The sequence below is a fragment of the Dioscorea cayenensis genome, chromosome 19 (genome assembly GCF_009730915.1).
Source record: "Dioscorea cayenensis subsp. rotundata cultivar TDr96_F1 chromosome 19, TDr96_F1_v2_PseudoChromosome.rev07_lg8_w22 25.fasta, whole genome shotgun sequence".
NCBI lineage: Eukaryota > Viridiplantae > Streptophyta > Magnoliopsida > Dioscoreales > Dioscoreaceae > Dioscorea > Dioscorea cayenensis.
In genome coordinates this window covers 8,113,569-8,126,634 of record NC_052489.1, presented here as the reverse complement: position 1 = coordinate 8,126,634, position 13,066 = coordinate 8,113,569, and the positions used below count along the sequence as shown (strand labels likewise).

The 13,066-nt window shown below is 39.7% G+C and overlaps 1 protein-coding gene across 1 annotated transcript in view; it reads left to right on the top strand.

Moving 5' to 3' along the window:
* Positions 1-13,066, top strand: part of LOC120284024 — a 56,016-nt gene that overhangs the window by 41,389 nt on the left and 1,561 nt on the right. The window contains exons 17-25 of the mRNA XM_039290849.1: positions 434-541; positions 648-758; positions 1,436-1,605; positions 2,004-2,204; positions 2,326-2,590; positions 9,489-9,596; positions 9,803-9,861; positions 10,127-10,508; positions 10,596-12,143. Of these exons, the coding sequence (XP_039146783.1) occupies positions 434-541; positions 648-758; positions 1,436-1,605; positions 2,004-2,204; positions 2,326-2,590; positions 9,489-9,596; positions 9,803-9,861; positions 10,127-10,508; positions 10,596-12,143 (2,952 nt within the window). The remainder of the gene's footprint in view (positions 1-433; positions 542-647; positions 759-1,435; positions 1,606-2,003; positions 2,205-2,325; positions 2,591-9,488; positions 9,597-9,802; positions 9,862-10,126; positions 10,509-10,595; positions 12,144-13,066) is intronic.

Here is a 13,066-nt window from a genome sequence, read left to right as displayed (position 1 = left end):
TTGGGCCTAAGGCGTGCTTTTGATAACTATGCCACAATTTTAACAAAATAATGTATTTTAGTGCCTCTGCAAATAATTGGAATTAGTCTTGGCCTATGATTCCTTGTCTCATCTGGATATTTTTAATGGACAGTCAATTATCAAATTATGGTCATCTTGGCTATATGTGGGAATCTATTTCCAGAAATTCCTAATCTAAAGATTTAGTGATGAAACTAAACAGATGTGGATAGAACTTTTGTTTCACTCTAAATTGATGATACATAATGTTGAGGATCACCTACATGATTTTACTTGCCTATCTTCAAACAGTCTCACATTTGAATTATGTAACATTGCATCCATTCTAAAGTTAACATCATTGACGTAAATATGGTTAGGTATGATTTGGAAGTCACTATTTTTTTATGCTTTGAATAATTTCTAATTTTAGGCAATTCAACTAGCTGCTGCAAGGGTACTCTCCATGTTATGCTTTATTGCATCAAAGATTCAACCATGTGGATCAGAAAATGTTATCTTTCCTGCTGATTCCTTGCAGGTTTGACCTTCTCACATCCCTGGACTTGTCTCTCAATGTTTTTGTTGGATGTACTCTGACATTTAGATGACATGCACCTCTAACTGTTATTTGTTTGCTTTTGCAGATTTATCATGTACGTGTAACACTCTGTAACATTATAGATGAGGAAATGAACAGAAATGAAGATTTGTTGATTGGTATAATTGATCTGCTTGTTTATGCTGCTAGATATCAGGTCTGTCTTCTGACCTTTTCTTTCTACCGGTCATCAATCTGATGAAAGTTTTACATTCTGTTCCTCTGTCAAGTTCACTAATTATTCCTCAGCATCACAGCCGTGCTATATTATGGATTGACATGCATATAAGCTAATTTAATTGCATGTTGCTAGTCCAAGTTGTTATCTTAAATCCTTACCAACAATCAAATCCTGGAGAATTGTGATCAAAGCTAATGTTTATTGGATTGTTTTTATGTGAGCTTGTGAAATGATTTTTTTTTTTTCATGTCATTGGCTGACTATTGTAGATCATGCAATGGGTGCTTTATAATGTGTTTTATTCTCTTCGGTTGTTGATGATTGTGAAGACATGTAAAACTGTTATCAGTTTGCTGAATGAAGATTAGGGGCAACAGGATCATCTGAACTTGAAATGGTTTACATAAGATCAATTGTGCCTCTAGGATGTAGTTGTTATTACATGGGCCAGCATATCATTTCATGGAAACTTTTAAGTAAGGCTTATGTAACTAAACTGATTCTAGGAATTCAATTGCAGTTATGAGTTTAGCTACTGTGTTTTTGACTATGGACGTGTACCAAGTTTGGAGTAAAGGCTCTATTTTGGAAGTTTATAATAATATCTTTCAACAAATTATTAAATTGTTGGTGCTGACACTCATTTCTTGCAGCCTGCTTTCCTTGTTTCAATTTTGCTTCTGGACGAGGACACGGAGATGACTTCAAATGCTTATGGCGATACAAAAGAAAAGCGTGCAGCTGTTTCTCAGTCTATAAGATCTAAAACGGCACTTGAACCAGTTATGAAATATGTGAAAATATCTGATATTTTTTTTAAAAGGTAATCTTGAACGAATGCATTTAATAATTTTTTATGATATTCATTTGTGTGCAAATTATCATTTCTTTAACATTATATTCATTCCAGTTTTTGTCTTGGTCATTTCAAGTGCTGAAACCATTTCAAATGGTTGCTCTTTTTGTTTTTCATTTCTTTTTTGAGGAATTTGTTGCACAGTAAGTATAATGGTTTTAATAATAAGTTGGTTGATCTGTGTGCTATGAATTAGTGTTCGGCATTTTCAGGTCTGTTAAGGATGTTCATTCTAAATGTTTGTTACTTTCAATGAATTGAGTCTAAAAGTATTCTTGGCCCAATTTACCAGCTTGTTCTAGATTATAATGTGGTGAATATCATCAAACGAATGAAACATGATGTGTCTATTGTTGATTTATCAGTTCTCCTTGTTTTCTGTTGGCTGTGCTCAAACTATTGAAGGCTTTATGGGAAAGGGGAGGTCAGTATATCAAGATCTTGGAGAAGATTAGAAGCTCTGAAGAGTTTTGGGGAAACTTGTCATTATCAATTGCAGCAAAGGAAATTATGTCTACTTCATCTGAAAATTTGAAAGGTGATGAGATTCAATTAGCAGCATACAGGTATAAATATTTATCTGATCACTTGAGCTTTATCACAATGATTTTCAAATCATTCATGATTACTCAAGGAACCATGGATGTTAAAAATCCAGATCTTACTGCCTCAGTATTTGATGTGCAGGTACCAATGTCAAGCGACTGTTTTAGAGATCATGGCACAGGAAATGTTCTTTGTAAAAAAGTTTTTATGTCAAGATATGAAGCAAACCAGTGAAGCTTCCAAAGAAGGCATCCAAGCTTTGACAACTACTGACAACTTGGAAGCTGCTAACGTACTTAATCTTAAAGATATCTTATCAGCTTGGTGTAAGAGCCCCACTGTAGAAAATCAAATCAAATCATGTTCATCTGGCAGATCTATCCAGGATATTGGTCTTCATGCTAAGGTAAACAGAACTAGTTTTATTGTATTTGCTGGAAAATTTGTGGTTTTTCTTCTTTCTTGATTTGCTCTGCTAGGAGAATTAGAGTACTACTAGTAGCCCCTGTAATTGAAAATTTGTACAGTTTGAACCATAGTTCATGTACAATACTTGGACGCTTTCTCTCTCTTAAAGTGGATAGGTATCCGGTGGAGTTCATTTCTTGCTAGTGTGATAGACTGTAAGCTGACTGACCTTTCTGGAAGTGCACAGGTTCTGATGCACCCTAAAAATGCCCTTAGTACATGATCAGATGAGCAAATCATCGAATTTAGGCTTGCCAAGGTGTCCTGTTTATATTTGATAATATCAAATAATTCGTTAAGATTTGAGAAAGTAATATAAAGTTTATAATATTATTATTTTACTATTGAAAATAGAAATAAGATCATAATTTGTAAAAAAATACATGGTACCTTATAAATGTGGACTAGCATTTATAGAAGTTGAATACAAGTAAAGAAAAGAAAGAAAAGAAAAATACAATTTGCATGTTATGACAAATTAAATTTCTAAGGTCAGTGTGCCATTTAACCCTTTCGTGGTTTAAGCTATTGAAATGATCAAATTGAACCCAGGTATATTGAATTTTGTTGACTCGTAAGGGTTTTTGAGTTAATGGCACTCACAACTTGGTAGTCTGTCATTGTTTTGACCTGTGAGCTCCCATGACAGGCATCTTATCTACTTTGTAATGATCTCAATAATTTTCTTTTTATCCTAGATAAATTTTATATTTTTACATAGTAGTATCTTCAATTACTTGGTAGTCTGCTTAAATTTTGAACTTCAAGGGTCCAAGTTACAGAGCTTATATTAGTTGGATGTGATCCTTGTTAAAGAGCCCATTACTATATAGCCCATTTTAGCCTTTTACTTCTTGTGTCTATATATACTTGTATACATCACTACATGAATATCACTCTTCATATCATTCTTCCTCTCTTCATCTCATTCTTCCTCTCTTCATTCTCTCTATATTCCATATAGCCTTATTCTAACATGGTATTAGAGAGGGTTTAGAAATTTTAACTCCGGTCATCTTGGCGAGTCGTCATCGATCATCTTCTCCCGAGTCATCTCCCTGGCCTCCTCCGTCGACTTGTTGGCCTCCCTCGAGGCAGCCGACCTTTCTCTTTCTCACCGGTCATCATCGTCATCTTCTCCGGTCAGTCTCCGCCGGCCTCCGTCGAGTTGTTGGCCTCCCTCGAGACGCCGACCTTTCTCTTTCTCACCCGATCATCGCTCGTCATCTTCTCCCGGTCGTCTCCCCCGGCCTCCGTCAAGTCGTCGGTAATTTCCCATCCCTAAAGTTGTCGGCCTCCCTCGAGAGCCCGACCTTCTTTCTCAGTCGCCGCGGTCTTCTCCTCCCTCGAGTTGCAGTCGGTCCTCTTCTCCTTCTTGAGCACGACGTACGGTGTTGCGCGCGATGATGTGCGCGATGCGAAACACGCGATGGCGATGTATGCGATGATATACGCGATACCGAGCATCGATGCCAGCCAGCGATGATGTGCCGCGATGCAAGACATACTGATACATTTCACGAGTAACATAAAAAGCGATAGCGGTGCTGCGATGTTTAAAAATGTCGATCCGATTCGAGTCCTGCGACCCGATTATTGGCGATGGTGCTCTTCCTCGCATCGACATTGAGACTTAGCGATCAAAATTATCGTGAGTGGGCATTTTCGATGCGCATGCTCTTGCGATCGATTGGTCAGCCTCTCATCTACTTGACGATCCTCCCGATGAGGCGACGGCTAGCTGCGGTGGTGTCGAGGCTTGGCGGGTTGCCGATGATCGTGTCATGGCTATCTTGTGCATGAGTACTAATGTTTCCATCAGGATAAGCTTTATTGATCATTTATCAGCAAAAGAAATTTGGGACTATCTTCAACAATGTTATCTACACACCAGTGAGGCACTCCGGTTCTCCCTACTACAAAACCTGCATAGTCTTCAACAACAGGATCTATCAGTGGAGGAATTCTACACGGTATTCACTCGTGTATCTGGTCAATTGGATGCTATGGTGCCAAAGGGATGCTCTGGTTGCAAGAATTGTGCTGCAAAAGAAAAACATGAGCAACAAAACCTCATGTTTTAGTTTGTGATGCGCCTCCGCTCCGAGTTTGAGCCCGTACGCGTTTAGCTTCTTGGACGTAATCCTCTTCCGACTTTTGCTGAAGCACTTGCCGCCTTGATTGCTGAGGAGACACGTCTTGCGTCTATTGCTACTACTCAGGTGACCTCGCATCCTGCTTTTGGTAGCTTCTCATCGGCTGCGGTGATTAAGGGTCCTTACGTTGACTCTATCACTGCGCCCATTGCAAGAAGAGCAGTCGTCGTGCTTTCAAGATCTGCCTCAAGTTGCATCTGAGCGACTTGCTAAGTTTCGGATCGGTGCTCCTCCGGATCTCGTCCGGAGTTGCTCCTGGGGCTTCTTCTGATCCTCCCGTCCGTACATCTGGATCCGTTGCCTCAATGTCAGCCTCAGGTACTACTACTTCCTCTTGGGTTTTAGACTCAGGGGCTTCTTTTCACATGACCTCCGATGATTCTCAGCTTTCATCCTGCTCCTGATGGTACGTATATTCAGACCGCTGATGGAACTTCTTGTTCTGTTTCACATTAAGGGATTCTTTCTACTTCTCGATTCTGTCGTTCTCGATGTGTCCCTCGTTCCTCAGTGTCTCATGAATCTTATGTCATTGAGTCAACTTACCGACCTTCACTGTTTTGTTGGGTTTGATGATTCTTCTTGCTATGTGCAGGACCGTCGGACCAAAGGCGTGATTAGTGCGGCCGTCAGCCGTAGTGGTTCTCGCGGACTCTACGTTCTAGATCGTCTTTCTCTTCCTCTTCCTTCTACCATGCCTACGCTATCCACAAATCCTGCTTCTACGATCCATGTTCAGGGATCTGCTTTTCGCTACGCTACCTTTCCACAGTGGCATCATCGCCTAGGTCATCTATGTGGCTCACGTTTGTCCTCCTTAGTTCATCAAGGTGTCCTGGGTCCTGTGTCTATTGATGTTGGTTTTCATTGTTCGGGTTGTAAGCTTGGCAAGCAAGTACATCTGCCATATTCTGCAAGCATCTCTAAGTCTAGTCGTCTTTTTGATTTAGTTCATTCTGATGTTTAGGGTCCTGCGCCTTTTACTTCCAAAGGTGGTCACAAGTATTATGTCATTTTCATTGATGATTACTCTAAATATACCTGGGTCTACTTCATGAAACATCGATCTCAATTGTTATCCATCTATCAGTCATTTGCTAGCATGGTACACACTCAGTTTTCTACTGCCATTCGTATTTTTCGTTCTGATTCTGGGGGAGAGTATTTGTCTACTATTTTTCGTCAATTTCTCTCATCTGAGGGTACTCTTCCTCAACTTTCTTGTCCTGGTGCTCATCAGCAGAATGTGATTGCTGAACGTAAACATCGTCACATGATTGAGGCTCGCTCGGACTCTCCCTAATTTCAGTCTATTGTTCCCGCTCATTTCGGGTCGAGGCGGTTTCCTACGCAGTTTATCTCATTAACATGCAACCATCATTTTCTCTTCAGGGTAAATGTCCTGGAGAAATCTTGTTTGGCTCTCCTCCTCGTTATAATCATCTTCGCGTCTTTGGTTGTGTGCTGTATGTCTTACTTGCACCTCGTGAGCGTACTAAGTTAACGACTCAATCGATTGAGTGTGTCTTTCTTGGGTATAGTCTTGAATATAAGGGTTATCGTTGCTTGCATGACCCTTACGCTTCGTCGCGATTCGCATATCTCGTGATGTCACTTTTTGAGCGAGGTCAGTCCTTATTTCTACTCTTTAGCTACTTGACCTCCCTTTTCCTCTCTTTTCCCGAGTGTCTATTTCGTTTCTTGACTTTTCTCCTTTGGACTTAGTTCCTACTATAGAGTCTCCTGTTGTTCCTTCTTCATCTCTTGTTCCACCTTCAGATCCATCTTCCGCTATACCGTCATCCTCAGCTCCTGACACCTTTCCTTTTCACTTATCGTCGAGGGCCCTAAAGTTCCCCGAGATCCTCGACTCCCTATTCCTATTCCTTCGATACTCGGCGAGTACCAGTCGATGCACGTCGATGGTCTTTTACCGCCTCAGCGTCTCGATATGACCTTCGTGATCGTAGTACTATTTTCGCACCGGCGGATATGGTTTTCCCTATTCTTTGATGCGGTATATGAGCCCAACACTTATCGAGGCGGCCCGGTATCCATGAGTGGCGATTGGCTATGTCGAGGAGCTTTTCATCTCGGAAAAAGAGCGGGCGCTTGGGATCTTGTTCCTCTACTATTCACGCCACTCCAATTACATGCAAGTGGGTGTACAAGGTCGAGACAAAAGTCCGATGGTTCGATGGAGCGCTATAAGGCTCGCCTCGTGGCTCGTGGTTTTCAACAAGCACATGGTCGTGATTATGATGAGACTTTTGCTCCTGTGGCTCATCCGACTCATTGCTCGCGACTCGATTCTTTGTGGGTCTGCTTTGTTCGCTCTTGGACTATCTCTCGGATGGATGTGAAGAATGCTTTTTCTTCACGGTGATTTCACGAGGAGGTATACATGCACCCACCCCAGCATTGAGACATCTAAAGGCTATGTTTGTCGCCTCCGTCGAGCTCTCTATGGTCTCGAGCAAGCTCCACGTGCTTGGTTTGAGCGATTTAGTTACGTAGTGCGTGCGGCTGATTTTTTTGCCCGATGATCATGATCCCGCATTATTGATCCATACCTCTCGGCGTGGTCGCACTTTGCTTTTTGCTTTATGTTGATGATATGTTGATTCATCGGTGATGATATGGAGTATATTGTTTTTTTGTGAAGCAACGTCTCGACCCGGCGATTTATGATGTCGATTTAGGGACCTCTCGGCTATTTTACGGGGATTGAGGTGACTTCTACAGATGATGGTTACTATTTTTCTCAACATCGATATATTCGGGGACCTCGTTATACGCTCCGGCCCTTCGATTCACTGAGCGCCGCCACACCTATGGAGCTTCATGTTCGACTCGACCCTACGGATGGCACACCACTAGAGGATCCTTCTCGTTATCGTCATATTGTGGGCGACCTTGTCTATCTTACCGTTACCGAGGCGGATATTGCTCATGCTTTGTTCATGTGTCGAGCCCGATTCGTTAGTACTCCTACTTCCGTCCACTATGGTCATTTACTAGCGTGTTGCGTTATCTAAGGGGGACAGCATCACGACGCCTGTTTTATGCTCATTCTAGTCCGCTTCAGCTTCACGCTTACTCGGACTCCACTTGGGTGAGTGACCCTGTTGATCGCTGGGTCCATCATCGGTTATTGCATATTTCTTGGCACTTCTCTTCTTGCATGGAAGTCCAAGAAAGCAGTCTGATGTCACGTTCTAGTCTCGAGGCGAACTTGGGGCACTTGCTACTACCACATCTGAAATTGTATGGCTTCGTTGGTTGCTGGCTGAATTTGGTGTCTCATGCAATACTCCCACTCCTCTTCTTTGTGACAACACTGGTGCTATACAGATTGCCAATGACCCCGTGAAGCATGAATTAACCAAGCATATTGGTGTTGATGCATTTTTCACACGTTTACATTGTCAGCAATCGACCATTGCTCTTCAGTATGTGCCGTCTGAGTCTCAAGTTGTTGATTTCTTCACCAAGGCCCAAACTCGAGAACAACATCGATTCTATCTTCTCAAACTCTGTGTCTCAGATCATCCTAATCCACCTTGAGTTTGAAGGGGGGTGTTAAAGAGCCCATTACTATATAGCCCATTTTAGCCTTTTACTTCTTGTGTCTATATATACTTGTATACATCACTACATGAATATCACTCTTCATCTCATTCTTCCTCTCTTCATTCTCTCTATATTCCATATAGCCTTATTCTAACAATCCTAAATAATTAAGAATGCTATACCTCTGGATCAATTTTATATTTTCATTTAGTAGTATCTTTGGTAACCTAAAAATTCCTTGCACAAATTTCCAAGAATTTTATCACATTTATGCAGTATGACTAGTGGTGCAACCAGCAATATGTGTGTATGGGTTGGCACTAAATGGACTGGAGTCCTGCAGCATATAGGTATCTGTTGCGCGTTTCCTGGTATGAAAGAGTATTTTCTTCTAATTTATATGCTGCGGGGCCTCGTAGATATTGTATATAAATATTGTGGAAACAAATAGATTATACAGGAGTTAAACTTTCATTTGGAAATATCTAATCAAAATTCAATCTTAAATTTCCCTTTAATACTTGAGAATTTTTATATGTTCATGTTCTTAGAGTTGATGCCATTATTTTTTTTCTCATGGATGTAAATTTTAGATTACCATTATGAAATTCAAACTTGGTAAAATCTTCTTTTTTTTTTTCTACTAAACCTTTTTGTATTTTTATTTTTAATTAGTTTTAAAAAAAACTATGGGCTCAGTAATAATGTCATGGTCATTTGTCCGAGTAAGGAATTTGTGTGGCTGAGTCTGGCCTACATGAGCACAAACTGTACTGAAAGTTCTTGCAGTGGTTAACTGTGGACAGCCGTGCTAAACTTTTACCCATGCCTTTCATCTATGGCCTTCACAATGAGTGGGGCGTAGTAAGTGTGCCAAAGCTTTGTCTGGGAGTTTCAAGATGTTGTGTTTGTTATTGTGAAAATAATTGGTAGTATGGTTGACACGTGGTAAACACTTTCAAAGAGCCTTTTATTCATAACCTTACTGAATATGGCAAAGGTGTTTCTTTCTGTAAAGTTGTTTCCTCGTCTCTGACCAACTAGATAACTAGCTATCTTTGATGTCATTTACATGAGACAATGCATGACTTTTCTGTTTTATTGCAGATGGCTGTATGCTTGTGCGTTATGCATCTGATGTGTAAATTGTTAACCAGTGATGGTGGGAGCTTATCGTGCTCATTAATTGGGAAGATTCATGCGATCATTAAGAAGGTTGGAGCTAAATTGACATAGTGATTTTGGATAAGTATTACAACATTGACTTTAACTGTGCATGCAATTCTGTTGTCACTAAAATTATGAGTTTATCTGTTCAAAAATTATAGTAATGGATTTAAGGGATGCCCACTCTATTGGTTGCTGTTGTTAAAATTCAATTGCTATTTTTTGACTGTGATAAGTATACTTTCTTTGTGCAGTTAACTGAACATCCATCATTTACTTCCCTTCTGTCACAATACTCCACTCTTGGCTATAGGTATGGTCCATACACTACTTAAAAAATGTCCAGTTTTTGTTGTTATTTATCAGGTTTGAAATTTATATCCTTTGGTCATATGGTCACACTTAAGGATATTCCCTGAACTGTTCAGTTTGTGAGACTAAAGTAATACTTTGCCATTTGCTAAGTGTGAGATTGAAGAAACTTCTCAAGTGATATATCTAGTAATTTGAGGGTACTTCACAATTTGCCTGCCCTTTTCTATGCATTTTGTTTAATTACACTACAACTCTATCTGCAGTGAGGGGAAGGACTTGACCAGTCTAGTAATCAATGATCTCTACTATCACCTACAAGGAGAGCTGGAAGGCCGCGAGATGAAACCTGGCCCTTTCAAAGAGTTGTCAAAGTTTTTGCTTGAAATGGAAATTTTTGAGTGTAAGGACCACAAGATTGAGCATGATATGCCCACCAGCAAAACTGTTTTTCTGTTTGACATCACTTGCTTGCGAGCAGAGTTTCAAATGGAATTGTGGGATTATTCTGATTGGAGAGCATCTAAAGAAATAGCTGAAAGGATGTTTTTGCATATGCATAATGCAAATTCACTGATGTTTCTTCACGAATCAAAACATTTTGCATTGAAAGGCTTGATTGCTAACCTATCCATGTATGAGCAACATGTGAGTTTTGTTTTTGACTGTCATTGTGAATTTTGTTCTAATTTTGCATTTTAACCTAACACAAGCACAATATTTTATTGCCTGCAGATAACTGAAACAAAGCAAAAGTCAATTGGTCTTATGATCTCAAAGCCTGTCATCATCTCAAGCATTACGCATGTATGCCATTGCTTGCAAGAAACTTTAGATTCACTTGTTTCAGCTCAAAAAACACCACAGTTTTTGCTGAGGCTACTTGCAAGCCAGGCAGAGATGCTGCTCATTCTGTCCAGAATTTTGTGTAATCCAAATTTGGGCACACCTGATCAGAGTGAGCTCTTGCTTGTTTTTGCACTTATCATAAAAAAGTCAGGCATTGGTATTAGGTTATTGGCTGATATTAGACCAATGACTCCTGTGCTAAACAAAGCAATGAAAGTCCTCCTTAGTTTGCTTATGACTTCAATTGGTTTCAGCCAACCAAAGGCAGATATGAATTATAAGTCAGATGTGGGAACTGAGTTATCACTGTCTTGTCTTGGACTATTACCTGTACTTTGTAAACTAGTTGAGAACATTGAATTTTGTGACCTCTCTGTTGCTTCACTGGATGTGATGCTGAAGCATTTTTTGGCTCCTGATACTTGGTTGCCCGTCCTACAAAAGCATCTACGCATGCAGATAGTTCTTCAGTTGATTCAGCATAAGGATACTCAAGTTTCCATTTCCTCAATTTTAAATTTCTTTCTAACCCTGGCCTGTGTCAGAGGTGGAGCCAAAATGCTTCATTTTGCCAATTTCTTTTCTTCCCTTAAGGTGTTATTTGGTCATTTCTTAGTAAATGAAGCTTTCTCAAATAGTTTGGATATGGACAGTTATTCCAACATGGCCAATAAGGATGAAAACAAACACATCTGGAGTCTTGGATTGGGCATCATAGTGTCCATGATTTGTTCCCTTGGTGATGATTCGTCTTGTGCCAACATTGTAGATGGGGTTATACACTACTTCTCGGAGAAAGCCTACCTGATCTCTGGGTCTCTTTTTTCTCTGAAACTACCAGCAGATGCTCACAACAAGAAGAGGGCACGAATTCCTAAGGCACAAACTTCTCTGACAGCTCTCAGAGAAACTGAGCATACTCTTGCACTTATTTGCGTGCTTGCAAGATATCAGGCTTCATGGAGTAAGGGCATGCAACCGGTAGAGTCAGATCTGAGAGAAACTGCTGTCCATATCTTGGCCTTTATAAGCAAGGCAGGTCAGCGCCTTGATGATTCACCTTACAAGACATCATTTTATTGCCCTCCTGTCCTGAAAGAGGAGGTTGCCATGAATGGAAGGCCATCATCCATTAATGTGAAATCTGGATGGTTCAAAACACCTATTAGCCATTTGAGTAAAAGTGAAGTATTTGCTCCCCCAAGTGCTGGATTAGCAGTTGTGGTCAAAGATCAAGGTGAAAATGTTAATGAGTTTCGGCAAACACAATTTTCTGATTTGGTCGCCATACAGATCTACAGAATTGCTTTTCTTCTTTTAAAATTTTTGTGCATGCAAGCCAAAGCTGCAGCTAAAAGAGCAGAAGAGGTTGAGTTCATAGACCTTGCTCGGTTCCCTGAACTTCCCATGCCAGAGATTCTACATGGCCTGCAGGTATACTACTGCTATACACTAGCAAAATTTATTAAATGACTGAAGCAAAATTGTGTTGGACCATAATTAACTGCCCTTTTCTGTCATCTTCTATAATATATATATATATATATTATGTGCAATACTCTATATTTGATATACTTTCTTTCATAGACAATTTTGAGGTATTAGACAGGCTGTGATTCTTAAATGAACTCATTGCTTTCTTATTTCGAATTGGTTAACAGTCCCCATTTTTCTAAACAAATGTATTTTATCTTTAAGTCTCATTTCCATCAGGCTGTTTTAACCCAATTTCACATCTAATGATATTTTCAAGCTCCTAGTATATGTTAAAGTCAATTTTGAGGAAATTGATTTAAACTTGATTCAAACTGATTTAATACATACGGAAAAATAGAATTCCGAAGGGCATGCAGTTGTGTTTGTAGCATAAGATATGAAGGTTTTAATATATATATCTCAGAGACATGTAATCTGTGGCTTTTTGGCTTTGGGTTGGATAGTAATCCATATTGATTTATTTTTGTTGTAATGTCAAACTTAGAAGGCATATGATTTGCTTTGTTATCACTCAAGTCGAGAATATGAGATATTGGGATAGATGCGATACATGATTTTATTTTGTTTCATAACAATTCACAAAGCTGAGTGATAATCTTTTCTGCTGATGACATTTACATGACTTCAGAACAGGGACACAAACTATTCATACTTGGACGATAAGATTATGCAAACATTGTTGCCCTTATTTGTCTTTGTCACTGGTCCAAGTCATATACTCTTGATGAATGAGAGAAATGTTCGAAATGTAGTTATATTGGAGCAACTAAATGATGTAGGTAGGATAGATTGATTTCATAAATTTCGAATGGTGAAGGATAATACCTACACAAATATTTGAAAAATATAAGTAGATGTAG